We start from the raw sequence: 18831 nt of genomic DNA on the forward strand, positions 1-18831 counted from the left end.
TTTTTTAATCTCATTTTTCTATTAGGTTTTTTGAGTGTTTTGTCCTAAAATTTTAAAAAGTTATTTATAGGTTTAGAGATATTAGCCCTTTGCCCAAGAAATAAGTTGTAAATATTTTCTCCCACTATGTCATTTTCTTTCAATTTTGTTTATGGTGTTTTTGCACAGGAACATTTCCCCCCTGTATTTTTATGTAATCAAATGAATCAGTCTTTTCCTATATGCATTTAGGTTTTCAGTAATAGTTAGAAAATCATGTCCCACACTCAGGTTATAGAAAAATCCATTAGTTTTCTTTTAGTACTTGTATGGTTTTGTTTGTACATTTATTTCCTTGATCTATATGGACTTTATTCTTGTGTGTGCTGAGGTATGGAACTAATTTTATCTCCGCCCCCCCCCACCCCCGCCACAAGTGGCTATCCAGTTGTCCAAGTACTTTTTATTAAAAACTTCACACTTGTCTCAGGGATTTGAGACTACATCTTGATCATGTACTAAGCTTCTGTATTGCTAGAAAGTTTTAAAGATCAGAAAATTACACTTCTTTCTCACTCAGTTATCATTATATATTGAAGTCAATTACTTTGTTTAGAAAAAATAACTCAGTCATACAAGACTACCTGTTTCAAAAAACGCATAATAATTTTTGGTAACAATATAGTAGCATACTGGGGGAAAATTAAACAAATTTCATGTCTCTAAAGAGACTTAAGGCCTCTTGGGATATTTTCATATTGACAAATTTCCTGGCACATTTAAGTTCTGTGGTATAATAAACAGTAATAGTACTAATGTGATCAAGACTAGAAGAGAAGGTCATTCAAATTGAAGGAGAGGTAGACATCTTTGTTTTCCCTTAAACTTTGACCTCTACATCACTGATCGTAGTTCCAAACTATTTTAATGAAATATTTTCTTATTCTTAAGTTCATAGATCATCTTTTCAAATCAAATATGCAAAATATTTTTCACATAAACTTCAGATGAACATCACAGAAATATTAAGGCTAAACCATTCAGCTTCCTCCAAATCCTTGAATATCTCACCTGTCTGAATTGTGATATATGTTCATCTGTTGATTATTTGTTCTTACATAATTGCTCCTTAAATTATCCCTTAATTTGACCTTGAGGATATTCCTCAAATAGGCAAGTTAGATTGAATTAAAAGATTACCTGATGGTCCAGTGATTAAGACTTTGCCTTCCAGAGCAGGGGGTGCGGGTTCAATCCCTGGTCAGAGAGTTAAGATCCCACACGCCTCAGGGGCAAAAAAGTGAAAGTTGCTCAGGTGTGTCCAACTCTTTGCCACCCCATGGATTGTAGCCTGCCAGGCTCCTCTGTCCATGGAATTTTTCAGGCCAGAATACTGGAGTGGGTAGCCATTCCCTTCTCTAGGGAATCTTCCCAACCCAGAGATGGAACCCAGGTCTCCCACATTACATGCAGATTCTTTACCATCTGAGCCACCAGGGAAGGCCCAGGGGCAAAAAAACAAAATATAAAAAAGAAGCAATACTGAAACAAATTCAATAGACTTCAAAAATGGTCCATAACCAAAAAAAATTTTTAAAAATTAAATTGATTGTGGCACTCACTAAGAAAAAAAAGATTGTTGTTCAGTTGCGAAGTCATGTCCAGCTCTTTGCAACCCCATGGACTGCGGCATGCCAGGCTTCCCTGTCCTTCACTGTCTCCCCAAGTTTGCTCAGACTCATATCCATTGAGTTGGTGATACCATCCAACCATCCCCTCCTCTGTCACCCCCTTCTCCCCCTGCCCTCAATTTTTCCCAGCATCAGGATCTTTTCCAATGAGTCGGCTCTTTTCATCAGATGGCCACAGTATTGGAGCTTCAGCAACAGTCCTTCCAATGAATATTCAGGTTGATTTTCTTTAGGATGGACTGGTTTGATCTCCTTGCAGTCCAGGGGACTCTCAGGAGTCTTCTCTAGCACCACAATTTGAAAGCACCAATTCTTCAGCAGTCAGCCTTCTTTATGTTTCCAGCTTTCACATCCGTACATGACTACTGGAAAAACTATAACTGACTAGACAGACTTTTGTTGGCAAAGTGATGTCTCTGCTTTTAATATGCTGTCTAGGTTTGTCATAGCTTTTTTTACAAGGAGCAAACATCTTTTAATTTCATGGCTGCAATCACCATCTGCAGTGATTTTGGAAGCCAAGAAAATAAAGTCTGTCATGATTTCCATGTTTCCCCATCTATTTGCCATCAAGTAATGGGACTGAATGCTATGATCTTAGTTTTTTGAATGTTGAGCTGTAAGCCAGTTTTTCACCTTCATCAAGAGGCTCTTTAGTTCTTCTTCACTTTCTGCATAAGGGTGGTGTCATCTGCATATCTGAGATTATTGATATTTCTCTTGGCAGTCTTTCTCTAATCTTGTGATTTATTCAGCCCAGCACTTAACATGATGTACTCTGCATATAAGTTCAATAAGCAGGGTGACAGTATACAGCCTTGATGTAATCCTTTCCCAATTTTGAACCAGTCTATTGTTCCATGTCTAGTTCTAACTGTTGCTTCTTGACCTGCATACAGGTTTCTCAGGAGGCAGGTAAGGTGTCTCTTATTCCCATCTCTAAGAATTTTCCAGATTGTTGTGATCCACACGGTCAAAGGCTTCAGTATAATCACTGAAGTGGAAGTAGATGTTTTTCTGGATTTCTCTTGCTTTTTCTGTGATCCAACGGATGTTGGCAAATTGATCTGTGGTTCCTCTGCCTTTTCTAAATCCTGCTTGTACATATGGACGTTCTCAGTTCCCATACAGTTGAAGCCTAGCTTGAAGGATTTTGAGCGTTACCTTGCTAGCATGTGAAATGAGCAAGATTGTGCAGTAGTTTGAGCATTCTTTGGCAATGCTCTTCTTTGGGATTGGAATGAAAACTGACATTTTCCAGCCCTGTGGCCACTGTTGAGTTTTCCAAATTTGCTGGCATACTGAGGGCAGCACATTCACAGCATCATCTTTTAGGATTTGAACTAGCTCAGCTGATATTCCATCACCTCCACTAGTTTTGTTCATAGTAATCCTTCCTAAGGCCCACTTGACTTCACACTGCAGGATGTCTGGCTTGAGGTGAGTGATCACACCATTGTGATTATCCAGGTCATTAAGACCTTTTTTGTACAGTTCTTCTGTGTAGTCTTGCCACCTCTTCTTAATCTCTTTTGCTTCTGTTACATCCATATCACTTCTGTCCTTTATTGTGCCCATCTTTGTGTGAAATGTCCCCTTGCTATCTCTAATTTTCTTGAAGACATTTCTAATCTTTCCCATTCTGTTGTTTTCCTCTATTTTTTTGCATTGTTCACTTAAGAAGGCCTTTTTTTATCTCTCCTTACTATTCTCTGGAACTCTGCATTCAGATGGGTATATCTTTCCTTTTCTCCTTTGCCTTTCGCTTCACTTTTCTCGGCTATTTGTAAGGCCTCCTCAGACAGCCATTTTGCTTTGTTTGCATTTCTTTATCTTGGAAATGGTTTTGGTCACCGCCTCCTGTACAACGTTATGAACCTCTGTCCATAGTTCTTCAGGCACTCTATCAGATCTAAACCCTTGAATCTATTTGTCACTTCCACTGTATAATCATAAGGGATTTGATTTAGGTCATACCTGAATGGTCTAGTGGTTTTCCCTACTTTCTTCAATTTAAGCCTGAATTTTGCAATAAGGAGCTCATGATCTGAACCACAATCAGCTCTCGGTCTTTTTCTTGTTAATCATGTGGAGCTTTGACTGCAAAGAATATAATCAATCTGATTTCGGTATGACCATCTGATGTCCATGTGGAAAGTCATTTCTTGCGTTGTTGGAAGAGGGTGTTTGCTATGACCAGTGTATTCTCTTGGCAAAACTGTTAGCCTTTGCCCTGCTTCATTTTGTACTCCAAAGCCAAACTTGCCTGTTATTCCAGGTATCTCTTGACTTCCTACTTGTGCATTCCAGTCTCCTGTGATGAAAAGGACATCTTTTGGTGTTAGTTCTAGGAGGTCTTGTAGGTCTTCCTAGAACCATTCAACTTCAGTTTCTTCAGCATTAGTGGTTGGGGCATAAACTTGGATTACTGTAATGTTGAATGGTTTGCCTTGGAAACAAACTGAGACCATTTAGTAATTTTTGAGATCGCACCCAAGTGCTGCATTTCAGACTCTTTCATTGACTATGAGGGTTAATACTTAAAAAAAAAAAAAAAAAGATTACTAGATGATATTTGGGTTTTTAGAGGATAATACCTATGTTTTTCCTTGAATTCATTAATTTAATAGTACCATGAGTAAGTTTTTCTGATATTGATCCTTTTAGAGTAAATAATATTAGGTAGTTACCTAATGTTTTAAAACATAATATTAGGCAATACTTTTCTGTGCCAGGCAAGGCCATTTTCATGGATATGTGAACTGTGCAGTCATACTGGTCTCCATCCTTTGAAGAGCCCTGCATTTGGTTTAATGCTCTGCTGTCAACATTTTGAAACTGTAGTAATTTTTATTTTTTAATTTTTAAAATTTTTATTATTTTTTCTGACCGCACTGGCTCTTTTTGTACATGAGCCTTCTTTAGTTGCAGCGAGCCGAGGTTACTCTTTGCAGGGCTTGGGCTTCCACTGCAGCGGCTCCTGGTGTTGCAGAGCACGGGCTCAGTAGTTGTGGTACCTGGGCTTAGTTGACCCCCCGCATGTAGAATCTCCCTGGACCCGGGTTCGAACCCATCCATGTTCCCTACATTGGTAGGTTGACTCTCAACCATTGGACCACCAGGGAAGCCCTGTAGTAATTTTTTCCCTTAATATATGTATCTTATTGAAGTATAGTTGACTTACAGTGTTTCACGTGCACAGCAAGGTGATTCAGTTATGTATATACACATGTATTATTTTTGAAATTATTTTCCATTACAGGTTATTACAAGATATTGACTATAGTTCCCTATGCTATATAGTCAACTTTTGCTGCTTGTTATGCATCTTTTTAAATTAGAAATCTAGCATTCTACTCATATTAAGTCAAACAAGTAGACTCAAAATGTCATAAATTTTTGTTAGGCAAAAATTCATAAGTTTTCTAAAATACATATACATATTATTTATATATGTATACAAAAGTTTTTCTACTGCATCTTGATAGAGGCTTGAGAAAGAGCATAAAAAAGATATGGAGAAATTGGAAAACATAAGCTAAATGAAATGGTAGCACTGAATACTGAATATGAAATAGAAAAAGTGAAACAAACTAGATAAAAGTAAAAGATCATCATATAGTCCAGTTGTTTTTAAACATGGCTGCTCATTAGAAACATATCTGGTGCTCTAGAGAAAAAGCAATACCTGGGCATTTGTATTTTTCAAAAAATTTCAAGATAATTCTGTTATGCATCTGGATTTAAAGTGATTACAGGTTTTGCTATTAAATAGTAGTTTTGGTGATTATGTGAGTAATAGTTACATAATCGTAATAGTAAAAGATGTTTATCAGTTTTCACAATTGTCAGACAAAAAATAAAAGATAATTACAATTGCAAGTCACAATGGGAACATGATTAACCTAACAATATAAAATAATTACATAGAATTTGGGGGCTCAAGCAGAGGGATATGGTAAGTGGAAGTGCATACATGCACATGTTTTCATCCACCAGCCAGTCTATGTCTTCTGGTTGGTGCATTTAATCTATTTACATTTAAGGTAATTATCCATATGTATGATCCTATTACCATTTTCTTAATTGTTTGGGATTTATTTTCTGTAGGTCTTTTCCTTCGTTTGTGTTTCCTGCCTAGAGAAGTTCCTTTCGCATTCATTGTAAAAGCTGGTTTGGTGGTGCTGAATTCTCTTGACTTTTGCTTGTCTGGAAAGTTTATTTCTCCATCATATGTGAATGAGAGTCTTGCTGGGTAGTGTGTTCTTGGTTGTAGCTTCTTCCCTTTCATTACTTTCAGTATATTATGCCATTCCCTTCTGGCTTGTAGAGTTTCTGTTGAAAAATCAGCTGATAGCCTGATGGAAGTTTCCTTGTATGTTATTTGTCATTTTTTATTGTTGCTTTTAATATTTTATCTTTGTCTTTAATTTTTGTCAGTTTGATTACTATATGTCTTGGTGTGTTCCTCCTTGGGTTTATACTGCTTGGGATTCTCTGTGCTTCCTGGACTGGGTTGACTATTTCCTTTCCCATGTTAGGGAAATTGAAAGTCACTCAGTCATGTCCAGCTCTTTGCAACGCCATGGACTGTACAGTGTGTGGAATTCTCCAGGTCAGAATACTGGAGTGGGTAGCTTTTCTCTTCTCCAGGGGATCTTCCCAACCCACGGATTGAACCCAGATCTCACGCATTGCAGGTGGATTCTTTATCAATTGAGCCACAAGGGAAGTCCAAGAATACTGGAGTGGGTAGCCTATCCCTTCTACGGAGGATCTTCCAGACCCAGGAATTGAACCTGGGTCTCCTGCATTGCAGGTGGATTCTTTTACCAACTGATCTATCAGGGATGCCCAATTCCCATGTTAGGGAAGTTTTCAGCTATTATCTCTTCGAATGTTTTCTCAGGTCCTTTCTTCTCCTTTTGGGACTCCTATAATTGAATATTGATGCGTTTAATGTTGTCCCAGCAGTCTCTTAGGCTGTATTCATTTCTTTTCATCCTATTTTCTGTATTCTGTTCTATGGCAGTGATTTCCACCATTCTGTTTTCTAGGTCATTTATCCATTCTTCTGCCTCAGTTATTCTGCTGTTGATTCCTTCTAGTGTATTGTTCATCTCTGTTTATTTGTTTTTTAGCTCTTGTAGGTCTTTAGTAAACATCTTCTCCATTGTTATCCTGAGATCCTGAATCATCTTTACTAACAATATTCTGAGTTCTTTTTCTGGAAGGTTACATATCTCCACTTCATTTAGTTTTTCTGTGGTTTTATCTTGTCCCTTCATCTGGGATATAACTTTGTGCTTTTCCATTGTGATTAACTTTCTGTAATATGGCTTTTGTTTTAGTTGCTGTGGGACTGTGCTTCTTCTTGCTGCTTCTGTCTGCCCTCTGATGGATGAGGCTTAAGAGGCTTGTGTAAGCGTCCTGATGGGAGGGACTGGCGATGGGAAAAATGTGGTCTTGCTCTGGTAGACTGGGCCTTGCTTAGTAAAGCTTTAATCCAATTATCTGCTGATGGATGGGGTTGCACTCCTTTGCTGGTAGTTGTTTGGCCTGAGGAGACCCAGCCCTGGGGTCTGTGGGCTCTGTGGTTGGCTTAATGGTGAACTCCAAGAGGGTTTATGCCAAGGGGGACCTTCCCAACCTGATGCTGCCTGTGCCTCCAACCCCGTGGTAAGCCCCTGCCAGTTCATGCCTCCACAGGAGACCCTCCAACACTAGTAGGTAGTTTTGGTTCTGTCTCCTGTAGAGTCACTGCTCCTCTTCTATGGGTCTTGTTGCATGCAAGATTTTGTTTGTGCCCTCCAAGATTGGAGTCTGCGTTTCCCCCAGTCCTGTGAAAGTCCTATAATCAAATCCCACTGGCCTTCAAAGCCAGATTCCCTGGGGATCCCCAGGCTGGGAAGCCTGACATGGGGTTCAGAACCTACACAACAGTGGGAGAACTTCTTTGGTATTATTTTCCTCCAATTTATGGGTCACCCACTGATGGGGTATGGGATTTGATTTTATCGTGATTGTGCCCCTCCTCCCATCTGGCTGCAGCGTCTTCCTTGTCTTTGGACGTGTGGTATCTTTTTTTGGTGGGTTCTAGTACCCTCCAGTCAGTGGTGGTTCAACAGCTAGTTGCACTTTCCTCCTGTAGTAATTTTTAAACAAGGAGTTCTCTTGTTTTTATTTTGCACTGGTCCTGCAAATTATGTAGCCAGTCCTGGTAGCAAGCAATATATTTAGTAAGGAGAGTATATAATTTAATAGATATTTTTTAAAGATTCTTTAGGTTTCCACATGCAAAATGGAGTTTTGTGAAAGAGTGAAAAGGGAAGTGATAGAGGAAGTGGGAAGTGACAGAGGAAGTGAAAAGTGACAGAGGAAGTGAAAAGTGACAGAGGAAGTGAAAAGTGACAGAGGAAGTGAAAAGTGACAGAGGAAGTAAGAAGACCAGAGGGGAAGTTGACAGTATTTAAGGTGGTAGCAGTAAAGGGGAAAGTAATCAATAGATTCAAAGTATAGTTTGGAGGTAGTAAGCATTGACATGAACTGGTAATGAATTAAATGTAGGAATATAGAGAAAGATGTTAAGAATGACCTGAGAATTTATTTTTTATTTTTTTTTTACTCTGGCTGCATGTGTCTTCCTTGAGCCCTGAGGGCTCTCTTTAGTTGTGGCTAGTGTGAGTTGCCTGCTGACATGTGGGATTTTAGTTCCTGGGCCAGGGATTTCTCAACTACTGTACCACCAGGGAAGTTCCAAGAATGACCTGAGAATTTATTTTGGGGGGGGGGGCACGTTTGCTTTTTCTTTCCCTGTTCTGCGCCCCGCCCCACCCTGCTTTAAACCTAAGGAAGCAGGTTCTGAGAAGGCAGCACAGTGGCCTCAGCCTCCCTGGATCCAAGGGCCACATGTGTGTCCCAAAGGAAAGTGTGCAGGAGAGGTGGGCCAGGGCGCTGGGTGGGTAGTGGTAGCAGCAGCAGGAGGACCAACACGTGGCCATTTGTGTGGGTGTGCTGGACTGGTTCAACCACAGTGTTCTACGGGCAGCCAGTCAGCAAAATCCACATCTTCCACCTCAGACAGCTTGATGAAGGCATGGTTCATGAGCATCTTCAGGTCTGCTAGCTCGGTTGGGTTCTTAATCAGGCATTGGTTTACAAATTCCTGGAAGTCCTGGGTGAACATGCCCATTGGGCAGCTTGGGAGAAGGCTCATTCATGATGTAGTCCAGCTGCTCAAAGATCGCCAGCCATGGCTGGCTGTCCATCCTGTGACTGCTGATGGGGCTTCCAGGGTGACCTGACAATTTCTGACTAGACTGGAAGTGACCCTTATTAGATGAGGAAAGTTGGAGAGAGAACACTTTTTGAGGTTGTGGTTAAGAGTTGGGTTTGACACTATGCTAAGTGAAAGAAGCCAGATACAAAGGCTGTGCATTTGTTTTTTTATTGCAGTATAGTTGATTTGCAGTGTTGTGTTCACTTCTGTGTACAGCAGAATGACTCAATTATACACGTATACATTCTCTTTTGTATTCTTTTCTATTATGGTTTGTCTCAGGAGATTGGGTATAGTTCCCTGTGCTGTACACATAGGACCTTATTGTTTATCCATTCTAAATGTAATAGTTTGCATCTACCAACCCCAAACTCCAGATGGTCCCTATTCCTCCTCCCTCCCCCTTGGCAACCACTAGTCTGCTCTCCATGTCCACAAGTCTGTTTCTGCTTTGTAGATAAGTTCATTCATGTTATTTTTTTATTTGTTTTTATTTGATATGCGAGATCTTAGTTCCCCAATCAGGAATCGAACTCATGTCCCTTGCATTGGGAGTGCAGAGTCTTAACCACTAGACCACCAGGAAAGTCCCATTTGTGCTGCATTGTAGATTCCACATATAAGTGACATCATAAGGTATTTATCTTTCTCTGATTTACTTCAATTATTATGAAAATTTCTAGTTGCATCCCTGTTGCTGCAGATGACATTATTGTGTTCTTTTTCATGGCTGAGTAATATTCCATCATGTATATGCACCACATCTTCTTTATCTGTTCTTCTGTCAATGGACATGAAGGTTGTTTCCATGTCTTGACTATTGTGACTAGTGCTTCTGTATCTTTTTGAATTAGTTTTTTCTGAATATATGCCCAGGAGTGGAATTGCTGGGTCATAATGGTCATAGTTTTAATTTTCTGAGAAACCTCTTTACTGTTTTCCATAGTGGCTGCACCAACTTACGTTCCTGCCAACAGTGTAGGAGGGTTTCCTTTTCCCCAAATCCAACATGTGTTATTTGTAGACTTTAAAAAAATAAATTTATTTATTTATGGCTTCTCTGGGTGGTCTTTCCGGTGCGCGGGCTGCCCGTTGTGATGGCTTCTCTTGTTGCAGAGCACTGGCTCAGTCATTGCAGTGCTTGGGCTTAGTTGCCCCTTGGTTTGTGGGGTCCCCCCGACCAGAGGTTGAACCTGTGTGTCCTGCATTGCCAGGGGAATTCTTAACCACTGGACCACCAGGGAAGTCCTGTAGACTTTTTAATGATGGTCATTTTGACGTGTGTGAGTTGGTATTTCATCTATAATTCCTTTTGTGTGTGTGAAGTTTCTAGAGAAAGCAAAACTACATAGTAAGTAGATCAGTGGCTATCTGAAGCTTTGGATGGGAACAAGGATTGACTGCAGACAGGCATAAAGGATTTTCGGGGTTGACGGCAGTATTCTAAAACTGGATTGCCATATTGGTTTTGTAACTATATAAAATTGCTAAAATCACTGATTGTCCGTGTGAGCTCTATGATAAGTACAGAGTTGTTAAAAGATTAACATAAAAGATTGAGAGGACTTCCCTGGTAGTCCAGTGGTTAAGAGTTTGCACTTCCAATGCAGGGGGTGTGGGTTCCATCCCTGGTGAGGGAACTAAGATCCCACATGCTGCATTGTGTGGCCAAAAAATAAATATTAATAAAGATAGAATAGAATTTGTAATCCTTATTCTTAAAAAAGAAAAGATTGATATAGCTGTGATTATGTCAGGGAGTACTATTGTTATTCCCATTTTATAGATAAATAAAAATTAAAAATAAAAGCTTCAGGACTTCCCTGGTGGCTCAGGGGTAAAAAATCTACCTCCTAGTGGAGAAGACACGGGGTTGGATCCCTGATCTGGGAGGATCCCACGTGCCACGGAGCAACTAAGCCCATGCACCGCAACTATTGCTCCTGTGCTCCAGAGCTGGGGAGCCACAACTACTGAAGCTTGCATGCCCTGAAGCCTGTGCTGTGCAACAGGAGAGGCCACCCCGATGACAAGGCCTCACATGCAACTCGAGAGCAGCCCCCTCTTGCCACAACTAGAGTAAAAACCTGTGCAGCAACAAATACCCAGCACAGCCAAAAATACACAAATAAAATTTAAAAAATAAAGGCTTCATGGTTATAGAGCTACTAAGTATAATATGCAGTATTGGAACTTGAGTCTTTGACACTAAGGCATACTCTTGACCACTGTAATATATTCACTTTCTATTTTAAAATTGCTGCATCTTGTTGATCAGAGACTCTCTTGGAATCATAAAACAGAGAGGAAAAAAAGATAGAGACTGGAAAATTCTATTGATCCTATACACTAGTTCTTCCATTTTCACTGGATGTAGGTGACAGCAAGTTTTTTGTCCGGTGTGAGTTATATTACCACACCTTACTTGGCTCTTTGGCAAACTGTGTTTTCTCTTTCAAATCATTAAGTTAAAGAGTTTAATTAGGGCCACTGGTAACTTAAAAGGCAGAGACTGTATCTTCCAAAAATGTTCTCTCCTAGGGAAAATGGATACACACAAATGAATATATATAATCTTTACTGCTTTTTATGATTACTGTACCATTAGCATTAAGATTGCTATATTGATTAGCATTAAGTATGGGGAGATATTGGTCAAAGGGTAAAATTTTTAGTTATAAAATGAATAATTTGTGGAATCTGATGTACAACATAGTAACTATAGTTAACAATATTGTAATGTAACTTGAAATTTGTTAAGAGTAAATCTTAAGTGTTCTTACCACACTCATTAAAAAATGGTAACTAGATGAGGTGGTGGATGTGTTAACTATATTGTGTTGATCATCTCACAATATGTATATTAAATCATGTTGTACTCCTTTTAAATTCATATAATTTTATCAATTATACTTCCCTAAAGCTAGAAAAAAGGAAGCATTAAGTGCCTACTGTGCTAGTCACTGAGGAGGCAAGTGATAATCAAAACAGGCATGGTCTCTGCCTTCTTGCAGCTTTATTTAGTCACTTCTTAGTGGGAGAAGCAGGCATTATGCTTAAGCACTATAAAATTATAAAATTTTAAACTGTGCTAGGTTCAACAAAGGAAAATAAAAGTTTCTCTGAGGGAGCATAACAAAGGTTCCTGATTTTAACTAGGGTCGAAGAGAAGACCTCTATTAGGAAATTACATTTAAACTGAGACCTAAAGATCAGTAGAAATAAGCAAAGGGAAGGAAAGGAAAAAAAAAAACTTTCCTGGTAGAGGAGCAGCCTACTTGGAGAGCTTCATTGATGACCACACAGCAGTGTAACAGAATATCCAGAGCAGGAGAAAGCTTGAGAACTTGGATACTATGCAAAAGATTTGGTGTTTTATTTCAAGAGTAGTAAGATGCTCCTGAGGAGCTGTGAACTGGAGAATCTTCTGATCCAATTAAAATTTTAAGAACATCTCTCTGGCTACTGTGAACAGTAGATCCAAGGAAGGTTTAGTTCAGTCGCTCAGTCGTGTCCAGCCCTTTGTGACCCCGTGGACTGCAGTACACCAGGCCTCCCTGTCCATCACCAACTCCTGGAGCTTACTCAAACTCATGTCCATTGAGTCCATTGAGTCTCCTCCTGCCTTCAATCTTTCCCAGCATCAGGGTCTTTTCAAATGAGTCAGGTCTTCGCATCAGGTGGCCAAAGTATTGGAGTTTCATCTTCAACATCAGTCCTTCCAATGAGTATTCAGGACTGATTTCCTTTAGGATAGACTGGTTGGAGAAGGGAGTGGCAAACCACTTCAGTATTCTTGCCTTGAGAACCCCATGAACAGTATGAAAAGGAGGGTTCTGCTGGCTAAATGAAGAGGTCTTAGGAAAACTATGGGATTTATTGTTAAAGGGAAAACTATTTCAGCTTTTAAAAGCTAGTTTTTGAAAACCAGAATGTCAGTTTTTTCGTGAATGGGGGAAAATGTTTGATAAATCAGTACATCTGAAAAACCCACTAGATCAGTGCTTCTCAAACTTTAATGTACATTCATATCACCCTGGCATTTTGTTAAAATGCAGTTCTGATTCAGTAGGTCTGGAGTGGGAACATTTTTAACAAGCTCCCATGTGACGTCCATGCTCTTGGTCTTTGGCTCACACTTTCAGTAGCAAGTGACTGGGCTACTATGTATGTTCTAAATTCTATATTCTAATTGTCTAATACCGATCAGCATTCTTAGTTGTTTGGACAATTGTCAATTTTGAGTATTTAAAAACTGGAGGTTTTAAAAGATGAATTAAAGTATTGACATAGGTCAAATATGGCTTTTCATCTTTTCTATAAATATCCTATATATACTTGCTTCCTATATACTTATTTAACCTGTCTTTCTGCTGCTTGGCCTCAGGTTTCAGTTAAACTTCAGAAAGGACTATATGCAATAAATGTGTACAGAAATAGTATGTGATTCTTTACGTCTAGTATTTAATGGGAGATGTATATCACTGACTTACTCTGATGCCAGAATTTTATCTGCCTTATTGATTTAATAAGATAGGAACACAGGAACCCTTAGAGGGTAGTTTGTTTTCAAAGGATGTATGACTGGGTTCTAACTTATAGTTGACTCTTATTCATTATCCTAGTCATTACTGTTTTGTTTGAGTACAATCTTAAATGCAGAAAAATTCAGACTCTTTATTCCCTGGCTAAAGGTTTTGTATTTTGGATATCCCAATCATTTTATAAAGATCCCAGGTGGTAAATAAAACCTGATCATTTTTCTTTTTCTTTTTTTGGGCGGGGGGGGGGAGTGAAGAGGGGGGTATTATCCTTTATTAGGAATGCAACGTCTCTTTGTGGCATGCCTCATGATCTTGAGAAACAGATTGATTAAGTAAAGGGAAACTTTAGAAATTATGCTTTCTGATTGAGATTATGCTTGTTGGGACAAATAGGATAGAAAAATTTCACATTGCTCCCTCATTGTTAAGAAATAAGAACTAAGCAATAGCATTCAATTTAAAAAGATATCTGAATTATATTTTTAGATTTCACAAAACAAAGTAAAACCAAACAGTGGTAGCTCCTGTAGATTTTTCTCTACTGGGGAAGTGACCAGAATGCTACAGTCGCGTTTGTTAAGAAAGAAAACTATAATTGTTATTAACACCTCAAAAAAAAAAAAAAAAAAAAAAAAGCGAAACGCCTCTCTACTAGTAGAGTCCAGCTAGGTGAGTTTTACCTAGTCCTCCAGTAAACCAGGTAACGTTATGTCTTTTTTTGGTTTGGTTTGAACCCCCTTCTTGGGATTAAAGATAGCTGTTAAAATGTTTAACAGACTTTAGTTCGGCTTTTAGACTTGCAGAAAGGCCAGCTTCATCACCCTGTAGTTGGCTTTCTAGCTAAGGTGGGTTTCGGATGTGCAGCTTCTGCCAAGGAGCTCTGGCTGTAAACTCTGGAAGGAAGCCAAAGGAAAGAAGTTCCCGGCGCTAGTGCTTGTCCCGCTCAGAGTCCGGCGCTGGCGCATTTTTCGTGCAGTTATTGGCTGGGACTCTGCGTGCCGCTGTCGGCCAATGGAGACGCTGGAGATCTGGCCCCGGCCCGTCCCCTCTCGGCGCCGCGGGATGAGGCCGAGACTGAACAGCCGGCGAGCAAATCAGCGGCATCCAGAAAGCCATGTCCGACTCGGAGCCCAGCGCCCGAGCGCTAACCCGCTGAAAGTTTCTCGGGAAAGAAGCTGGGACGATCTGGACCCTGCTAAGAGGAACTGTCTTTGAGTGAGATGGTCCCAGAGGCCTGGAGGGGCGGACTGGTAAGCACCGGGAGAGTGGTGGGAGTTTTGCTGCTTCTGGGTGCCTTGCACAAGGCTTCCGCCGCCGTCATTCGCTATGAGATCCTGGAGGAAAGAGAGAAAGGTTTCGTGGTGGGCAACGTGGTCAGGGACCTTGACTTGGATCTCGGCAGCCTGTCAGCCCGCAGGCTCCAGGTGGTGTCCGGAGCTAGCCGAAGATTCTTTGAGGTGAACTGGGAGACCGGAGAGATGTTCGTGAATGACCGCCTGGATAGAGAGGAGCTGTGTGGGACCCTGCCCTCCTGTACCATAACTCTGGAGTTGGTAGTGGAGAGGCCGCTAGAGCTGTTCAGCGCGGAAGTGGTGATCCAAGACATCAACGACAACAATCCCTTTTTTCCTACTCGGGAAATGAAATTGGAGATTAGCGAGGCCGTGGCGCCGGGAACGCGCTTTCCGCTCGAGAGCGCGCATGATCCCGATGTGGGAAGCAACTCTTTACAAACCTACGAGCTGAGCCGAAACGAGTACTTTGCGCTTCGAGTGCAGACGCGGGAAGACAGCACTAAGTACGCGGAGCTGGTCCTGGAGCGCGCCCTGGACCGGGAGCGAGAACCGGATCTCCAGCTGCTGCTGACGGCGTTGGACGGAGGAACTCCGGCTCGCTCCGCCAGCCTTCCTATTCGAATCGTTGTGCTGGACTCGAATGACAATGCGCCCACCTTCAACCAGTCCTTGTACCGGGCGCGTGTCCTGGAGGATGCACCCCCCGGCACTCTCGTGGTGCAAGTCCGTGCAACGGATCTGGATGAAGGCCCCAACGGCGAAATCATTTACTCCTTCGGCAGCCACAACCGCGCTGGCGTGCGGGAACTTTTCTCCTTGGACCTTGTTACCGGGGTGCTGACAGTCAAGGGTCGACTGGACTTCGAAGACGCCAAGCTCCATGAGATTTATATACAGGCCAAAGACAAGGGCGCCAATCCCGAAGGAGCACACTGTAAAGTTTTGGTAGAGGTTGTGGACGTGAATGACAACGCCCCGGAGATCACAGTTACCTCCGTGTACAGCCCAGTCCCCGAGGACGCTCCTCTCGGAACTGTCATTGCTTTGCTCAGTGTGACCGATCTGGATGCTGGGGAGAACGGGCTGGTGACGTGCGAGATTCCGCCAGGTCTCCCTTTTAGCCTTACATCTTCCCTCAAGAATTACTTCACTTTGAAAACCAGCGCAGCCCTGGATCGGGAGACCGTGCCAGAATACAACCTCAGCATCACGGCTCGAGATGCGGGAACCCCTTCCCTCTCAGCCCTCACGACAGTGCGGGTGCAAGTGTCTGACATCAACGACAACCCTCCACAATCTTCCCAGTCCTCCTACAATGTTTACGTTGAGGAAAATAATCTGCCTGGTGTTCCAATACTGAACCTAAGCGTCTGGGACCCCGACGCCCCGCAGAATGCTCGCCTTTCCTTCTTTCTCTTAGAGCAAGGAGCTGAAATAGGCCTAGTGGGTCGCTATTTTACGATAAATCGTGACAGTGGCGTCGTGTCATCCTTAGTGCCCCTGGACCATGAGGATCGGCGTGAGTTCGAGTTAACAGCTCACATCAGCGATGGGGGCACTCCTGTCCTGGCTACCAACATCAGTGTGAATGTATTTGTCACTGATCGCAATGACAATGCCCCCCAGGTCCTATACCCCCGGCCTGGCCAGAGCTCGGTGGAGATGCTGCCTCGAAGTACTGCTGCTGGCTACCTGGTCACACGGGTGGTGGGCTGGGACCCAGATGCAGGGCACAACGCCTGGCTCTCCTACAGCCTCTTGGGAGCCCCCAACCAGAGCCTTTTTGCTGTGGGACTTCACACGGGTCAAATCACCACTGCCCGCCCAGTCCAGGATACAGATTCTCCCAGGCAGACCCTCACGGTATTGATCAGAGACAATGGGGAGCCATCGCTGTCCACTACTGCGACCCTGACTGTGTCAGTAACTGAGGAATCTCCTGAAGCCCTGGCTGAGTTCCCCGCTGGCTCTGCCCCCAGGGAGCAGAATAAAAATCTCACCTTTTATCTGCTTCTCTCGCTAATCCTGGTCTCCGTGGGGTTCGCAATCACAGTGTTAGGAGTGATCATATTCAAAGTTTACAAATGGAAACAGTCCAGGGACCTGTACCGAGCCCCGGCGAGCTCCCTGTACCGAACACCAGGGCCCTCTCTGCACGCGGACGCTGTGCGGGGCGGCCTGATGGCCCCACACCTTTACCATCAGGTGTACCTCACCACGGACTCCAGACGCAGTGACCCACTGCTGAGGAAACCTGGCGCTGCCAGCCCGCTGGCCAGCCGCCAGAACACTCTGCGGAGCCTCGATCCAGTGTTCTATAGGCAAGTGTTGGGTGCAGAGAGCTCCCCTCCTGGACAGGTAAGGGTTAGCAAGTCACCCTGGAATGATAATGTTTTTTGATTCCTGCATCGCTTTTAGGAACGTAGGTAGCCATCTTCATTTTCAGTGATCAAGATGTTTTCCTAATGTTGCATCCATATTTTTACTTGGCTTTTCCCAGATCAAACGTCATGCCTTTGGGGGAGGGAGATGGCCCAGCTAGAGTGTGGTTTGTGGTCCCACACAGTGTGGAGTTAATTCACTCATCTGTGGACACAATTCACACACTCAGCATTCACTTGGCATAACAACTAACCAATCCTGCTAAAGGGCCATTAAGCTTTAACTCACCATCTCAGCACTCAGAGCTTAGCTTGGTATCATTTGCATTGAGTACAAGTTAATGGAAACCTCTAGCCAGTGGCAGCTGCTAGGAGTATAAAAACTACCTCATCCGTCCATCTTTCAAATGATTGCCACATCTGCATTAAAACAAATGGTTTGCTGATAATTTTCCTTTGACTACACAGATCCTCTTCCTCATTCTCAGATGGCTTTCTATGAAAGAGATAAAATTCTAGAGTCCTTTAAATTTTATTTCAAGGACACTACAGGAAATTACGTGGACATTACTTACATGTGCATTATAGAAAATTTGGAAAATATGGAAAAATATAAGAAAAAATTAAAACAAATTTTACTCCCAAATCTAAAGGTAACCACCATTCATTATAAAAGTAAAAGTAATATTTATTTTGAAAATAAATTCAGAAGGACATAAAGTACAAAATGAAATTCTTTTTGCCCTAAGTATTAATTCCTGTCCTTTCACCATTATTATGATTTTTTTTGGTATAAATGTAGTGTGATAGGCAAATTCATACCCTGAGAAAAAAGATAAAGCTGTCATTTATTCAGGATAGTGTCCAGGCCTTTGTTTTGGAGTGCAACTTAAACACACTTCCATTTGTGGGAGAACGACTATAACTTTGTTACTAATAAGTGTATTCTTGCTGTCAACCTTTGGGTCTGGCAGTTAGACATAGGAAGCTCCACCACTTACCATCCATGAGTCCATGGCCAAGTTAATCTATTTTCTAGACCCGTTTTTAGTATGTGGAAAAGAAGTAGCAAGAGTTTTATAAGATGAGTGCATGATACAATATATGCGCAGTGTTTGTTGTGTCATAGTTCCAAAAAATTCTTCAGCTACTAACCTGGAGATAGTTCAAGATGACAAAGCAGAGGCATATATGGAAAGGCTAAGGAAGGGTGAAAGCCAGAGAGAAGCAGCTGCTGCTTTTCTGGTCAGACTGGAAAACAACTGGCATTTTCCTTTGAATGATGTTCTCAAACGTGGTTGCACACCAGAATTACCTAGGGACCTTTTAAAAATCCTGAAGCCCAGGCCACATCCCAGATGGATCAAAGCAGTCTCTTGGGATGGGACACAGGCATTGGTATGTTTTGAAGGTCCTCAAGTGATTCCATTGTGAAGACAAATTTGAAGGGCATTGCCCTAAGACATGCCTGTCCATCAATTAGCATGTTTTTGAAACGAAGTGTTAGTTTGGAGTTCACAGAACCAGCAGCCAGCCTTGTTTTGCCAGACTGAACTTTAAAAAATTCTATAATGTTATTTCTCAACCTTAAAGTATTATGTAGAATAGCTCTAGGAAAGCACTGTAGGGAAGATGTGAGAGATTTCAGTCATCTAAGGAGAA

At 41.8% G+C, this 18831-nt stretch overlaps 1 protein-coding gene across 19 annotated transcripts in view; it reads left to right on the top strand.

The window, feature by feature from the left end:
- The window catches only part of LOC136156218 (protocadherin gamma-C3), a 165522-nt gene that overhangs the window by 118545 nt on the left and 28146 nt on the right, over window positions 1-18831 (top strand). The window contains exon 1 of one of the 19 annotated variants that reach the window (XM_065918744.1): window positions 14547-17146. The exons of the other annotated variants lie outside the window; for them this stretch is intronic. Coding sequence (XP_065774816.1) covers window positions 14714-17146 — 2433 coding nt within the window. The 5' untranslated portion in view covers window positions 14547-14713. Of the gene's footprint in view, window positions 1-14546; window positions 17147-18831 lie in introns of those variants that run through there. 19 annotated transcript variants of the gene reach the window in all.

The sequence above is a fragment of the Muntiacus reevesi genome, chromosome 1 (assembly GCF_963930625.1).
Source record: "Muntiacus reevesi chromosome 1, mMunRee1.1, whole genome shotgun sequence".
Classification (NCBI taxonomy): domain Eukaryota; kingdom Metazoa; phylum Chordata; class Mammalia; order Artiodactyla; family Cervidae; genus Muntiacus; species Muntiacus reevesi.